The following is a 16500-nucleotide window of genomic DNA, read 5'->3' as shown; positions in this document are numbered from 1 at the left end:
TCAGCGTCGTAACCTCGGAACAAGCGTCGTGAACCCAGGACGGAATTTTCTTTCCATGAATATTCAAGAAAAAGCGTCGTAACCTCGGAACGTCGTAAGCCGGAACCGTCGTAAGCCGGGGACCGCCTGTATATATTATACTATATATATATATATAGTATATATATATATATATATATATGCAATATATACTAGTGTATATAAAAGTATATATCGTATATAAATATATGTATATATATATATATATATATATATATATATATATGTATGTATATATATATATGTATGGATATATATATATATGTATGTATATATAGTATGTATATTAAATGTTTGTATATTTTTATATATATATATATATATATATATATATATATATATATAATATATTATATATATATAATACATATATACCATATATAATATAACATATAACACAAAATATATATTATTATATTTATATACATATACATATAGTATAATAATATATTATATTTAATATAATATATAATATAATATATATAGATACAGGTGTATATTATATATGTGTATATATAATACATATATGTGTATATACATACACACACACACACACACACATATATATATATATATATATATATATATATATTATATATATATATCATATATAATACATACATATACAATATATATATATATACATATATATGTATATATATATATATATATATATATATATATATATATATATATATTACATACATATATATATATATATATATATATATATATATATATATATATATATATAATATATATATACATATACTATATATATATATATATATATATATATATATATATACACATTTATATACATATATACATTTATTCATATATATATGCATATATATATATATTATATATATATACATATATATACACATACATACATAATACACATCTATATACATATATACAATACATATATATACATATAAATACATATATATCATATATATACACATATATACATATATATACACATATATACACATATATACACATATATACATATATATACATACATATCATATATATATATATATATATATATATATATATATTATATATATATATATATATAAGGAAGAGGTGTCCAATCAGACGACAGTCATGTACATGTGTTTTATTATTAAGAAATGTTTCATGTTGTCACCAACACATCATCAGTCTGCAATTGAAATTCAACATTAAAATAAACTTAAAAATTACAATGAAATTAAAATTACAATAAAATTTAAAAAAAATAATCAGAATGTTAAAAAAGAGAATGATAAGAAAACTACCTATTCATAAAGAAGGAAAGAGCTGAGTGACTAAAAACGGTAAGGTTTGCATACAACGTAAACCTCACGCAAACGAGAGAGGAGATGACGAAGTGTTTGGGAGTTTAACTAGGTGAAAGGTGCTTAAACAATGAATCAAGGGTAGTTAGATGGGTAGTTTGCTTTGTGGTGCCAATTATAGAAAAATGTTTCTTTTCGATCGTCTGCAGTCCTCACAGCTTACTGGTTCTGCTGGTAGACAGGGTAGGAGCGTAAGGTCTACCTCCCTGTCCCTTCAACCTCTTCGGATACACCAGGTGAGTGAGGCAAACGGGTGTGACCATGAAAAGTGTGCTTTTAACATTCCAGCCATGAGAGCCTATGAGCCTGGTTCGGTTTTGGGACCGGACATACATGCTCAAGTGATTAGAGGAGTTCGTCTCGGGAGATACTCGGCCTGGATCGATCTGACGGTCCATCGCCTCAGGACACAGTCATCCCTGAAATACAGAGGTTTTTTGCAGAGGTCATTGCGCTGATACGTCAGCACAACCATCTCGATCTCGTGGAGGGATAGATGGTTGATCCCTCTGACCGTCCATCGAGGTTGGAGTCATTGTGGGGGCCTAAGTAGGAACCTAGAGCATCTGTTGGGCTACCCTGGTCTTCTTGGCTGACAGAGTGCTGACCAGGTGAACGATCTTTGTCTCCGGACAGGAAGCTTCACTAAGGCCCCAGCAGTAAGACAAAAGCTGCTTCTTCCTCCTCTGCCTCGTCAGCAGCGATTCTATGTGCCTTCGACAGACACGTTTTTAACCAAGGAGGTTGACCTGGAGTTACCTCGCCTAATTCCGGGAGTGCCTCTTCAACACCTGCTGTTAGAGAACCTCTGGTTCTCGCAGCAAGAGGTAACGGCCCTGTTGTCACTTGAGAAGCTAGTCTTTCACAGGCATCTTCACCTGCGGTCTCTGCAATGGAGACTAAAGGCTAAAGGATTGCTGGTCACAGGCGCGGGGTCAGCAGTCCTTCCTGGTTCCTCTTATGAAGGAAGTAAGGGAGGATTTAATCTGATGGCTAAACGACAGGAATCTCTTATTAAGAGTGCCCCCTGCGCACCCCCTCCAGAGATGCTTCTGTTCTCAGAATCATTGACTGAGGGTTGGGGCACACACCTTGAAGAGTTGCTGGTTGCAGGAGTGTGGAACCAACACGACAAGCACCTTCACATCAATGTTCTGGAATTTGATGGCGTTTCTCGTGCTCCAAGAATTCTGGGAATGGGTGATGGGACACTCGGTGGTGTTGATGAGCGATAATGCCACGGTCCCGTTACACCAGTTGACGATGCAGTTGCATGAGTGGGCAGTAGCTCACTCAGTATAGCTGTCAGCCAGGTACATTCCTGGAAAGAGGAATGTAGTGGCAGACAAGCTCAGCTGCCAGAATTAGGTGATTGGGACTGAATTGTCTCTACACCCAGACGTGGGGGAAAAGGCTGTTTGACCTGTGGCGGCATCTAGTAGTGGATCTGTTTGCCACCCGGCACAACAAAACTAACGGTTTTCTTCTATGTTGTGCTGGACCCATGGGCAGCTGCAGAGGTTGCGTTCCAACATCTGTGGGAAAACCTTGTAGTGTACGCCTTTCCCCCAGCAATCTTCAGATGATTTTGGTGGCACCGAAATGGCCTCAGGCCATTTGGTATCTGGACCTACTGGCACTTCTGTCGGAGGCTTCGCGAGAGATTCCCCCGTGGCACAACCTGCTGTGTCAACTGCATGTGGAACAGCACCACCAGGCAGTACATTTCTTGTGTCTTCAAGGCTGGTTGTTATCCACCATCTGTTGTGTGCGAGAGGGTTTTCTTGCCGAGCAGCAACAGAGATGGATGGATATCTCGGACAGTCCTTTGTAGCTGTATACCAGGGAAAGTGGACTGTTTCAGCAGGTAGCGGATTTCTTGGTTTTTCCTCACTGAGAGAAGCTCTTCTCTGTATCTGCAGTTAAAGGGTAGAGAGCCTCCTGGCTCTAGTCCTTTAATGAGGATTTTTGAGAGGTCTTGCCCACCCAGGGAACTCGGGCACCCCAGAGTGGTATGTGATGCTTGTCTTGAGGAGTCGTATGTGGCGCTTGAGTGGTATGTGACGCTTGTCTTGAGAGTAGAACTTCATGGTCTTTCCTTCGATATCAAACACTCGAGGGGATGGGGATCCGTTATTCTCTATTTCTTCCCTGATTTTGTAGCGAAGAATCAGAACCCTTTGGTCCCTGACTTCAGGTTCAAGTCCTTCACGGTCCCCTCCCTAGAAGACTACTGGTAATGATATGGAAGAGATGATACTTTGTCCTGTTAGAGAGCTACAGCGCTATCTAAAGAAAGCTCGACATCTCAGACCTGAGTGTCAACGCCTTTTCGTTAGCACCGAAGTGACCAAGAAAGAAGTGTCCAGGAACACTTATTTTTTCTGGCTTCATGAGGTAATCAGGAAAGTTTACGACTCCGAGAGGAGTGCCGACACCAGTACTTTTCGTTTGAGAGCCCACGAAGTTAGAGATATTGGTCCAACAAGGCAGGGGTGTATTCTGACCAGACCACCACCACCTCCTTTTACCTTTGGGATATTGCCCATAGGTCTTGGACACTTTTTTTTCCTTGGGACCTGTGGTGGCTGTTCAAGTTGTGTAACTTACCCAGCTCCTTTAACAGGAGAAGGTTGCATCTCATCCTTGTGATATTGTGTGAATGGAGAATGAATGAGTGGGACTGGCTTCTCTTGCTTCTCTTTTTTTCTTTCATCTTGCGGGCAGAGGGTAGCGGTCATCACATGCTGGAGAGGACAACGTTGCAGGTAGGCTACATAACTGAGCTCCATTCTATCTCTCTAGTTAGGGATAGAAGCATTTATCCGTCCCTTCTGTAACAGAGGGGGAAGCGGACAAGCAGGAAGATACAAACCCAATGCTTTATATTTGGTCTCTTACTTATGGTTTGAAGTTCTTGCTTGCTATTCATTAGAGGTACACATGCCTCCCTCTTATGAGTTGGTCTAGATTTCTGGCCGCTGATCCTGCTGTGTATCACTCCGATCAGTTGGACAGAGTCTAGGAACAAATTACAAATTCTTGGTAATTTGTTTTTTTCCAGCTATACTTACCTCGAACTACTTAGGTTTCAGTCCCTCCCTCACCGTCCCCGAGTACCTTAGGGCAGGAACTGTGTGGAGAGAAAAGCACCGAGGTTGTGGGTCACATGGGCTTGACCCTCGGGGCATATACCTGGTTAGGTGTGGAAGGGGTAACCGGATTTTTTGGTCGGTACCGAATTGACATAATCCTGGATTCTCTAATTAAAGTAGTTCAAAGTAAGTTATAGCTAGGAAAAATACAAATTACCAAGAATTTGTGATTTTTTCCATAAATTGTCCAACCTCAAAGTTTACCTGGCCTAAGTAGCTGCATATCGGTACATTTACCTGTCAATTAAGGGTTAAAAGCATTTTAATTAACAAAAAGTAACCTTGTCCCATATATAAATAGTTTCTAGAGATCTATGTATGCTGAACAGAAACAAGAAAATATCAGAATTGAGTTGAATAGGGCGAAATAATCCTATGTGCTGATTTTTCCAAACCAAAATAGTAATATGAGACTACATCCAGTATTATTGGATTCAGTGAAGTAAAGCATAACTTTGAAATTTAAGAGCCAAGTAAAACATGCATATTTGTTATATTGGTATTTTATGAGGGGATCTTTGCACTTATGTATAGTATATACCGATAACCAGAAAAAAACGCCAACTATTAGTGAAGAAAGTAACTAATTAAAGTTCACATATTTAAGTCAATCTTTATATGAAAGAATAACCATGTCACATATGCATAGAGTTTCTAGAGATTAATTTATGCTAGATAGAAGTATAGCTCTAACTTAATTCTGTCTTAGAGAGATTTAAGTTTTTTTTTTTTTTTTTTTTTTTTTTTTTTTTTTTTTTTTTTGTAGGTATGTCTAATCCAACAATTTTGCACTCAAAGTAATGGGAAGAAATTAATTCGATTCATCGTGTAATCAGTGAAATACATACACTATCAAAAAATTATGTATTGTACTTAAAACACACACTTTACATCATCAGCCTCATGTAAGCAAAAGCTTCTTCCTCATACAAAATACAGCTAAAACATGATTGGTTGGCTGGTTGCCATGGTCGTCTGTTAAGCAATGACAGCTCTCTACTTCTGTTCTAGTTATAGACCTTACAATCACAAATTTTGTGTTCAGCACTGTGGTTGAATTGCCATGATCATGATTATTTGACTGCTGGATGGCAAAAACTAACTCAATACTTTGCTTTTTATATTTTTTTAATAATGAAAAAGATTAATGATTTTTAACTTTATAATATAGTGGTATGAAAAATTCCACCCAGTCTGTTGTAGTGATGTGGTCATCACTTGCAAATCTTGTTCCCAGACTGACCTCAATGCCACAAACGCAAGTGATGATGACTAGTAACAATAAAGAACAACCCTCTCCAAGGTCAATATGGTGAAATGTATTTTATAGTCTTATATAATTAAAATTAAATTGTTGAATTACACTTCTTTTGATCGTGTGTATTTTTGGGTTTTATATTTTTGTTGTTGAAAAAAACGTTTTAGTGAACATGTAGTCTTGACCCTCTTACGCCGAAGCCCTAAAAATTAAAACCTCTCCCGTATGCCGGGGCCGGTTTGGAGTGAGCGCGGAAGCGGAAAAAATGTTTTTCAAAAAATCACAGCGTGCTTAGTTTTGAAGATTAAGAGTTCATTTTTGGCTCCTTTTTTTGTCATTGCCTGAAGTTTAGTATACAACCATCAGAAATGAAAAATAATATCTATCATATGTAAATAATGCGATATATGGTAGCGAAAAAAGAAAATTCATACAAAATTGTATTCAAATCACGCTGTGCAAAAAACGGTCAAAGCTAATGAGTTACTTTATTTTCCATGGTATTGTACACTAAATTGCAATCATTTTGATATATAATACATTGTAAAACAATAAAAGCAACACTGGAAAAATATTATCACAAAATGATGTACGAATTCGTAACGCGCGGATGTAAAAATTTTTTTTTTCAAAATTCACCGAAAATCTAAATATTGTTCTAGAGACTTCCAATTTGTTTCAAAATGAAGACAAATGATTGACTATTACGATACTGTAAGAGTTTTAGATTAGAATTGCAGATTTTGACCATTTCAAACGAGTTAAAGTTGACCGAATGTCAAAATTTTTATATATATTTTTTTATATGCAGACATTTCGGAGATGGGAAATGCTACAACCTTCAATTAATATTTATTGTATTCTTCATGAATTTGCACACATTTTGATATATAAAACTATAAAAAGACTAATATGAAAAGGAGCAAATATTAGGATAATGCGATGTACACATTTCGGAGACTTGCGGCCACGAATCGGCGCGCGGAGGGAAGTTAAATATATTTTTCAAAAATTCACCATAAATCACAATATTGTTCTAGAGACTTCAAATTTGTTTCAAAATGAAGATAAATGACAGAATATTACTAGGCCGTAAGAGTTTTAGCTTACAATTGCGTTTTTCAACTATTTGGTAGTCAAATTTGACCGAACATGGTTTTTTTTCTATTTATCGTGATTTATATGCAAATATTTCAAAAAAAGAGAAAAGCTACAACCTTTAATCATTTTTAGTTGCATTCTACATGAAATTGCGCACATTTTCATATATAAAACTTTATGTAACAGCTAATTTTAATTAGTGCAAACATTTCGACAATCGCACAATAAAAACACTGATTTTTTCGGAAGAGTTACCGTGCGGACGTAAGGAAAAATTTTTTTTTCCCATAAATTCACCATAAATCGAAATATTGTGCTAGAGAGTTCCAAGTCGTTGCAAAATGAAGGTAAATGATTGAATATTAATAGAGTATAAGAGTTTTAGCTTACAATTGCTTTTTTCGACCATTTCGGTAGTCAAAGTTGACCGAAAGTTGAAATTTTTGCACTTAACGTTATTTATATGAAAATGTTTCAAAACTGATAAAAGCTACAACCATGGGTTTTTAGTTGTATTGTGCATGAAATTGCGCACATTTCCATATATAAAACTTTATGTAACGGCAAATTTAAAATGGTGTAAACATTAGGACAATCGCACGAAAAAATTTATCGGAGAGTTACCGCGAGAACGTAAGTAAAAGGTTTTTTCATAAATTCACCATAAATCAAAATATTGTGCTAGAGACGTCCAATTTGTTGCAAAATGAAGGCAAAGGATTGAATATTACTATAAAATAAGATTTTTAGCTTACAATTGCGTTTCTCGACCATTTCTGTAGAGTCAAAGTTGACCGAAGGTTGAAATTTTTGCACTTATCGTTATTTATATGAAAATATTTCATAAATGATAAAAGCTACAATAATGTGTGTTTTTTTGTTGTATTTTACATGAAATTGCGCACATTTTCATATATAATACCTCTTGTAAAGGATAATTTAAAATGGTGCAAAAATTATGTCAGTGACGATAATTTTTAGTGCGATAAGAAAGATATTCGTGCTTGGGCGCCTGTGTAGCGATTGTAAACAAAACAACGCCTTGATCCGTGAACTCCCAGCATCCCCCAAGGCGTGTGATTCAAAAGTTTTCGGCTGGTAGGCCTATAAGAATTATTCCGCAAATTTTTAAAAAAACTTCTTTGAGTCGACGTATGATATGTCCATTCGGCATACGGGAGACATTTTGACTCTACGTTTAATACGTCCATTCGGCGTAAGAGGGTTAATTGTCCAACTATTTTATTATTTATGATCCTAATGATCTCACATTGATTTAATAGCAATACATATATCATAAATAATAATAAATCTTAGTGAAAAAATAACTAAAATGAGAAACATGAAATAAAAGGGAAAAAATGCCTTTCTGGCAATAGTGATGAGTGATTATGCTTGACCTCACAGTTCTGAAATCCAAAAATTCCAAAACCAAGACTAATTTGGTCCTATGTATATCTTTGGTCCCTTGTGGGTTCAGTTGTGTCGTATAAAGTTAGTGTTGGATAAGGCTGATAAATATAATCAAGGGCAACCTGTAATGGCAATCTCATTTTGAATAATGGAAAATTAGTAATTAGTAAATTGAGACTGTTAATTTAACAGACAGAGCAGTAATTTTTCATTAAGAAATAATAAAAAAAGAACAGATTTATTATGGTTTTCATTCGAATGACTTCAGTGTCCCTCCTTGGAAGGGGACTTGCCTTACAGTTATTGCCTATGAATTAAAAACCAAGTCAAATTTGCTATGATTAACATTTGTCACAGGTAGTTTAGTGGAAGCGGAGATTTCATGACATACTAGTACATACTTTGATGACTGGATTTTTGACTTATTATTTTATTCTCTTTCAGTTTGAAATGTTCTTCAGTGATGATGATGATGATGATGATGATGATGATGATGATGATGATGATTATGATTATGATGATTATGTGGTTTTGATGAATCCAGATCCTCTACCCTGTCAGGGAACAAAAGGTGGCAATTCTCTGTGTGAAAACCCAGACAAGGTAACCTTGATCACATGATATAATGAATTTTGGTTTGTAGAGTAGTAGACTTACCTGTAATTCTAATCGCCATCCATCTTCTGAAAGAGAGGAAGTGATTTTGCTTTTGTGATGCCACTCATTTTAACTTCTTTTTGTCCCCATGAAGTTTTGTCTCATGTTGGACTAATATTGAAATGGAAGTAGTGAAAGTTTAGATTCTGAATTTAATATCCAAGAAGGAAAACAATTACACTGGAGAAAGTCCCTCTATAGTAAACTCTATACATTCATGTTTGAAGAGCTTCATGGAGAGAGAAAAAAAAGGAATAGTCCCCATAAAATAGAGGAACTATTTGCTATCTTTAAACTCTATTCTTTGAGGAACTTGAAAAAGGGAAAGTTGCCAGTATAGAAGAATTTCAATAAAAAATATATTTAAAAAAAAATGGTTATTAGTTTTATTGTTTTTCAACAATTTATGTAATGACAATAATGCCAAAGATGAAATTACAAAATCCAGAAAAAATATAAATGAGACTAGCATAAACCGTAAATAATAAAGGAGCGGAGTGTGTGTGAGCGCTATAGATTTTGAAGTATAGTAGAGCCCGGCTCACGACTGTATTACAACTCGACATAATCCGATTTCGCCACAAAATTTCCTTTAAACTTTATCTGTATTCGGCCAAAAAACCGTATTCCGACCCCCAGACCATATGATGTTTGTAAACAAAACAGTTTCCGCCAGCGTCATCCAGTTACCAAATGTAGCATAATTTAATGTTTTTTAGCATAATTTGACCTAAGAATTAGAGCTTAGCATAAATTCTATTATACTTAATGTTCTAGTACAATTTTAGAATTTATTTTCACCAAAATTTTAAATAAAATGCAGAAAATTCCTCAATTTCATACACAGCTATAGTGAGTATATATATTCATAGTGAAATTGCCTCAAAAGCAGCACTTAACAAATGAGATGATTGCTAAGTTTGAACACAACTAAGGAATGTTAAATTTTGTGAATATAAATACCCACAGTGGCATGACAAACGGTCAGTAAAGTGTGAATAATGTTTTTTCTTCATGAGTAAAGTCATATTTTTTTCCTTTTTTTAGTTTTATTTTTTTCAGTAGTTATCACAATTTTAATTATGTCTGAAGTTTTCACACAATTTTCAAGTATTTATTAATTGTGTATGTGATTTGTTAAAGAAAAATGGTGTTTCAGTGGTATGATAATGACCAGTAATAAGTATGTATGTTTTTCTTGTAGAAGCTGGTTTTTTTGTTTTCCCCTTTTTTTTCAGTTTTAATTTTTCACTAGATATGAAGATTGTTGTATTTGAAGTAATTTTCACACATTTTTCATGTATTTATTAATTGTGTATGTAGGCTACGACATTAATCCTGTTAATGTTGTCCAGGGCTGGTGCTAGGAACTGAGTGCCAAATTCAAGCTTCCTCTCTCCCTCAAAACTCCTACACTTCTTTACGTCTTTTTAAATGCAAAGTACGAGATACAGTGCACAAAGAACGCTAAGAATGCGCTTTGAAGGATTTAGAGCAAAACAAACCGTAGCGGAGGTTGTTCATTGCTGCCAGTTGTATCATGAGACAAAAAACACTATTGCCGACTATCTATGTTCAAACAATTGGATATTGTTAATCTCTGAAATAATGGAAATGTGTTTACATGGCATCTCACGTTTTCCTTCTTCAAAATGTTTCCACCATTCCCAGCTCCAAAATAAACCTTAAGTTTCGTCTATCATCTCTATATGAAAGTGATGAGCGAAAAAAAAATTTTGTCAAGCACCTTTGCTTGCTTTTTTAGTCGTAGACCTAGTCTAAAAACAATGCTCACACATGAGGCATGCGTTTCAGTAGCAAATGCAGTACGTATCTAAGTATGTATTAGGTTTGGAGTGAAGGCAATGCTACATACGTAGGTTACATGTACGGTTCGGTAGCGAATGCAATCTTTAAGCTTTGTTAAGCTAGCTGGTAAAGAAGAGGGTAGCCATAGCTTAAATCAGAGAAGCCACTATGGTATATATGTGTGTAGTAATTAAGAAATTAAGATTATTCTTTTATGTCTACTGTAATACATCAATGTTTACATGTGAGATTTGGTAGTGAAACCATTGTTGCATACGTAACATGTGCGGGTCAGTAGCAACGCAATCTAAGCTTTTTAAGCTTGCCGGTACAGAAGAGGTTAGCCTTAGCTTAACTCGGAAGCCTCTATGGTATACATAGTAATTATAGAAATTAAGTAGATTCTTTTATGTCTACCATAAAAATACGTCTGGTTACGTGTGAGATTTGGTAGTGAAACCACTTGTTATATACGTAACTTGTGCGGGTCGGTAGCGAACGCAATCTTTAAGCTTTGTTAACCCTCTTACGCCGAAGCCCTAAAAATCAAAACCTCTCTTGTATACCGGCGCCGGTTTGGAGTGAGCGCGGAAGCGGAAAAAATAATTTTTTCAAAAAATCACAGCGCGCTTAGTTTTTAAGATTAAGAGTTTATTTTTGGCTCATTATTTTGTCATTGCCTGAAGTTTAGTATGCAATCATCAGAAATTAAAAATAATATCATTATCATATGTAAATAATGCGAGATATGGTAGCGAAAAAAAAAAATTCATAGATAATTGTATTCAAATCACGCTGTGCAAAAAACGGTCAAAGCTAACGAGTTACTTTTTTTTCGTTGTATTGTACACTAAATTGCAATCATTTTGATATATAATACAGGTACTATCCGACTTACAACCTACTCGACATACGACCACTCGTACTTACAACCTTACTTCAGCCAGTTGACCATTGAGTTACTTGGCACTGTGCCAATACTCATGAGAACTCTTCATCACTCATGGCCAGCATCAGTTTTGAAGTTACCCTTGCCCTATCTGCAGCATTCAATTTGGTATTAACTGGCACCGTCGTAGACCTGAATTGCAAACCAATTTACGTAAGAATCGACTTCTGACATGCATGCAAGAAACCTAATCCTAAATCCCATTGTAACTCGAATTTCCATGATTGGTACGAATAATATTTTACTATTAAACTAAATGATTAAAAATGTATTAGTTGAAAGTACAGTATGGGTAAAAAGATTTGAAAAAATTAATGATTGTACATTACATTACAGTACTTAAGTAGGCCATGTTTAATATAGCCAAAGGTTTTGATAGTATACCCTATCCCAGGTAATGTTGGCCACTTTCTTTTAAGGTTTCGACTTGCATCCATTCGAAACTTAAACCAGTGGCGGGTCGGAACCAAACTTGGTTGTTAAGGTAGGATGAGTACCTGTACATAGTAAAAAGCAACAAAAAGCAAACACCGGAAAAAGTATTATCACCCAAAGAGGCATGTACAGAATTCGTTAGAATTGCGCGGACATAAAAAATGGTATTTTCAAAAATTCTACCTTAATTCTAAATATTTGTTCTAGAGACCTTCCAATTTGTTTCAAAATGAAGACAAATGATTTAATTTAAATTACGATACCTGGTAAGAGTTTTAGATTAGAATTGCAGCATTTTGACCATTTCAAATTTCGAAACGGTTAAATTTTGACCAGAATGTCAAAATTTTTATAGTAATTTTTTTTTAATATGCACATATTTAGTAGATGGAAAACGCTTACAAATCAACAAACCTTCACTTATTTCTTATTGTATTTCTTCATGCAATTGCACACTGTATTTTTGATATATGACAAAACTCTAATAAAACGTCTAATATGAAACGGAAGCAAAATAATTAGGGAGAATGCGATGGTAACGTATTTTGGGAGACTTGCAGCCTAAAGCGAATCGGGCGGCGGCGCGGTAAAAGTGAAGAAGGTAGAAATATATTTTTTCAAAAACTTCAACCATAAATCACAATATTGTTGCTAGAGGACTTCAAATAATGTTTTCAAAATGAAGGAAAATGGACAGAATATTACTAGGACGTAAGACGTTTTGAAGGCTTTACAAATTGCTATTTTTTCAATCTATTTCGGTAGTCAAATTTGACTGAACATGATTTTTTTTTTTCTATCTATCGTGATTTATATGCAAATATTTCAAAAAAAGAGAAAGCTACAACCTTCAATCATTTTAGTTGTATTCTACATGAAATTGCGCACATTTTCATATATATAAAACTTTATGTAACAGCTAATTTTAAATGGGGTCACGACATTTCGACAATCGCACAAAAAAAATTCTGATTTTTTCGGATGAGTACCGCGCGAACATAAGAAAAATGGCTTTTTTTTTTTTCATAAATTCACCATAAATCGAAATATTGTGTTAGAGACTTCCAAGTCGTTGCAAAATGAAGGTAAATGATTGAATATTACTAGAATATAAGAGTTTTAGCTTACAATTGTTTTTTCGACCATTTCGGTAGAGTCATAGTTGACCGAAAGTTGAAATTTTTGCACTTAACGTTATTTATATGAAAATATTTTGAAACTGATAAAAGCTACAACCATGGGTTGTTTTTTGTTGTATTTTGCATGAAATTGCACACATTTCCATATATAAAACTTTATGTAACGGCAAATTTAAAAGGGTGCAAACATTAGGACAATCGCACGAAAAAATTTATCGGAAGAGTTATCGCACGAACAGAAGAAAAAGTTTTTTCATAAATTCACCATAAATCGAAATATTGTGCTAGAGACGTCCAATTTGTTGCAAAATGAAGGCAAATGATTGAATATTACTATAATATAAGAATTTTAGCTTACAATTGCGTTTCCCGACCATTTCGGTAGAGTCAAAGTTGACCGAAGGTTGAAATTTTTGCACTTATCGTTATTTATATGAAAATATTTCAAAACTGAAAAAAGGTACATTCATGAGTATTTTTTTTGTTGTATTTTACATGAAATTGCGCACATTTTCATATATAATACTTCATGTAAAGGATAATTTAAAATGGTACAAAAATTATGTTAAAATGACAAAATAATTTTTGAGATGTGTCACTGATACTTTTTAGTGCGATAAGAAAGAAATTCGCGCTTGCGCGCCTGCGTAGCGATTGTAAACAAAACAATGCCTTGATCCGTGAACTCCCAGCATCCCCCAAGGCGCGTGATTCAAAAGTTTTCGGCTGGTAGGCCTATAAGTATTTTTCCGCGAATTTTTGAAAAAACTTTTGAGCCGATGTATGATACGTCCAATCGGCATACGGGAGACATTTTGACTCGACGTTTAGTACGTCCAATCGGCGTAAGAGGGTTAAGCTTGCTGGTAAAGGGGAGGTTAGCCTTAGCTTAAATCAGAGAAGCCGCTATGGTATACGTAGTAGTTATAGAAATTAAAACGATTCTTTCATGTCTACTGTAAAAATGTCGATGATTACGAATGAGATTTGGTAGTGACACCATTTTACATATGTAACATATGCACGGTAACTAACGCAATCTGTATGCTTGGTTTGTAAGCGTCCTTGTAAAGAAGAGGTAAGCCTGATATTAAACTCAGAAATGCTGGTACATGATGGTGTAGTAATTATAGAAATTAAGATGATTCTTTTACTTAAACAGTAGGGCCTCGATAATCGCGAAGGGTAGGGCCCAGAACCTCCCCGTGTAATAAATACCCGTGTTATCCTGGTAACCCCCTTAAAAATTGCTTTAAACTGCTTACTTTGATAATTAACCCACGTAAGACCACTATTTCAATGTTTATAACTGCCTATTTTAGTTCCAGCTCCAAATATGTCTTCAACTATCACCTTAAACTAAATTCAAGATATTTTCAAAAGTTATTATTTCCTATCTTCAATTTCCCCTTCATCAGATCAGCAAGCAAAAGCATATTACCTAACAATTCCTTTCTATTTTCATGATTTGGCTGCTGCACCAAACTAAAAGTACATAGTATACAGTGGTCCCCCCGTATTCGCGATGATGCATACCAGACCCCCCAGCGAATAGTTAGAATCCGGGAATGTTTGGAACCCCTATAAAAACGCTAAAAAAAGCCTATTTTGTTAGTTAAATCTTAAGAAAAACCACTAAAAATGTTCATACATGGTTTTTTTAATAGTTTTATCACTAAAAGTGCATTTCACTTATATAACTTTCCCGGTGGTTACATATAGCTGTCGTCTCCTGACGTCACGGCAGAATTTGAAATTCGCGGTAGCGCTAATGGTTTGACAGGTGATCCCTCTACTCCCGCCCTCTACCTTGTACCGGGAACCATTCCAACAATAAATCAGAAGTTTCCTGCCGTCGGAACCGGGAACACGGTTCCTCTGCTGGTTGGAATTTGGATTTGATCATCTTGGTTTTCTCCTTTTGGTGATGTACCTTGAGTTTACTGATCTTTTTGCTAGCGCTATACTTATTTTGGTTTTGATATTGTTGTCCTTTTTAGGGATTATTTTGAATTCTTCACGATGTCTGACACCGGCTCTATTCAGTATAGGGTGTGTAGTAGTGGGTGTAAGACTAGTCTTCTTAAAGCTTCACTTGATCCTCATTCTACTTGTGTTAGTTGTAGGGGACGTGAATGTTCTTTTGAGAATATGTGTGAAGAATGTAAGTCTCTAACATCTCAGGAGTGGAAGGCACTGGGAAAGTATATGAGAAAGTTAGAAAAAGATAGAATCAGAAAGGCTTCAGAGAGATCTTCTTCTAAGTCAGTGAGTAGCCAGGATATTCCTCTGAATTCTGTTAATCCTGTTCCTATTAACCCCATAGTGGTTGCTCCTGCCCTCGAATCTGTATCTCCCGATCCCGATCCCGTGTCAGTATTACTAGCCGATATGGACTCGAAATTTGTCTCTTTCCTCACCACTCTGCAGAAAATGGGTGAGACAGTGCAAGAAGTGGTAGTTAAGTGTGATAAATTACTTAGTGCAAGTGTAGCGGAGGAGGTGGCTGTTCGGCCCGTTCGTTCTCCTAGGTCTAGGCCCCTGTCAAACTCCCCAGATCCTGGGAGGAGGCATGCCGAAAACCGAAGGGAGGCGAGCGGGATCTGCTCCCGAGCAGCCGCCCTCTCAAGCAATCCTGTAGCCGTATCCCAGGATGCTGTTGCTCACCATTGGAAAGGTGTTGCGAGGAAGTGTTTTTCGTCAAGCGACTCTAGTTCAGGTGTTTCCTCTTATAGAGGTTGGCGTAATAAGACTTCTAGACCGCTGAAAAGGTCTCGCGATGTTCCGCCTGCTGCGGTTCCCAAGAATGTGGTGGCTGCCGAACCTTCTTGTAGTTTTTGGGAGGAGCCTGAAGCTTTTTCTCCGGCGGTTTCAATTTATCGGCCTTCTCTCATAGAAGTGGAGAAGCCGAACACGCACACTCCTTCGGAGCCTTCTCCAGAGCCTCCTCAAGCAATAACTCCTGCGGCTCCAGACGTGTTTGTGGATCATCCTTCTACTCCTCCCGCGCCTTCTACGTCGGTGGATCCTCAACCTTCGGTGTTTGAACAGATGATTGCCAAGTTAGGCAGTATCTTGGAGCTTTTTGGCAAGTCTCTTTCGTCCCCGAATGTGCTCCCGACCGCCTTACATCTTCCGCAGACTACTGTGCAGTCCTCTTCGCAGGCTCCTTTTCAGTCGCCTCTTCAGGCTC

At 36.0% G+C, this 16500-nt stretch overlaps 1 protein-coding gene across 1 annotated transcript in view; it reads left to right on the top strand.

Annotated features, from left to right (window-relative positions):
* The first annotated feature begins 2993 nt into the window (after positions 1-2993).
* Positions 2994-16500, top strand: part of LOC135203431 (uncharacterized) — a 43159-nt gene continuing 29652 nt past the window's right edge. The window contains exons 1-2 of the mRNA XM_064233158.1: positions 2994-3137; positions 8763-8921. Of these exons, the coding sequence (XP_064089228.1) occupies positions 2994-3137; positions 8763-8921 (303 nt within the window). The remainder of the gene's footprint in view (positions 3138-8762; positions 8922-16500) is intronic.

This window comes from Macrobrachium nipponense, chromosome 36, assembly GCF_015104395.2.
Source record: "Macrobrachium nipponense isolate FS-2020 chromosome 36, ASM1510439v2, whole genome shotgun sequence".
NCBI classification, from domain to species: domain Eukaryota; kingdom Metazoa; phylum Arthropoda; class Malacostraca; order Decapoda; family Palaemonidae; genus Macrobrachium; species Macrobrachium nipponense.
Note: the sequence above shows the minus strand (reverse complement) of the source record. Positions and strands in the feature narration are given on the sequence as shown.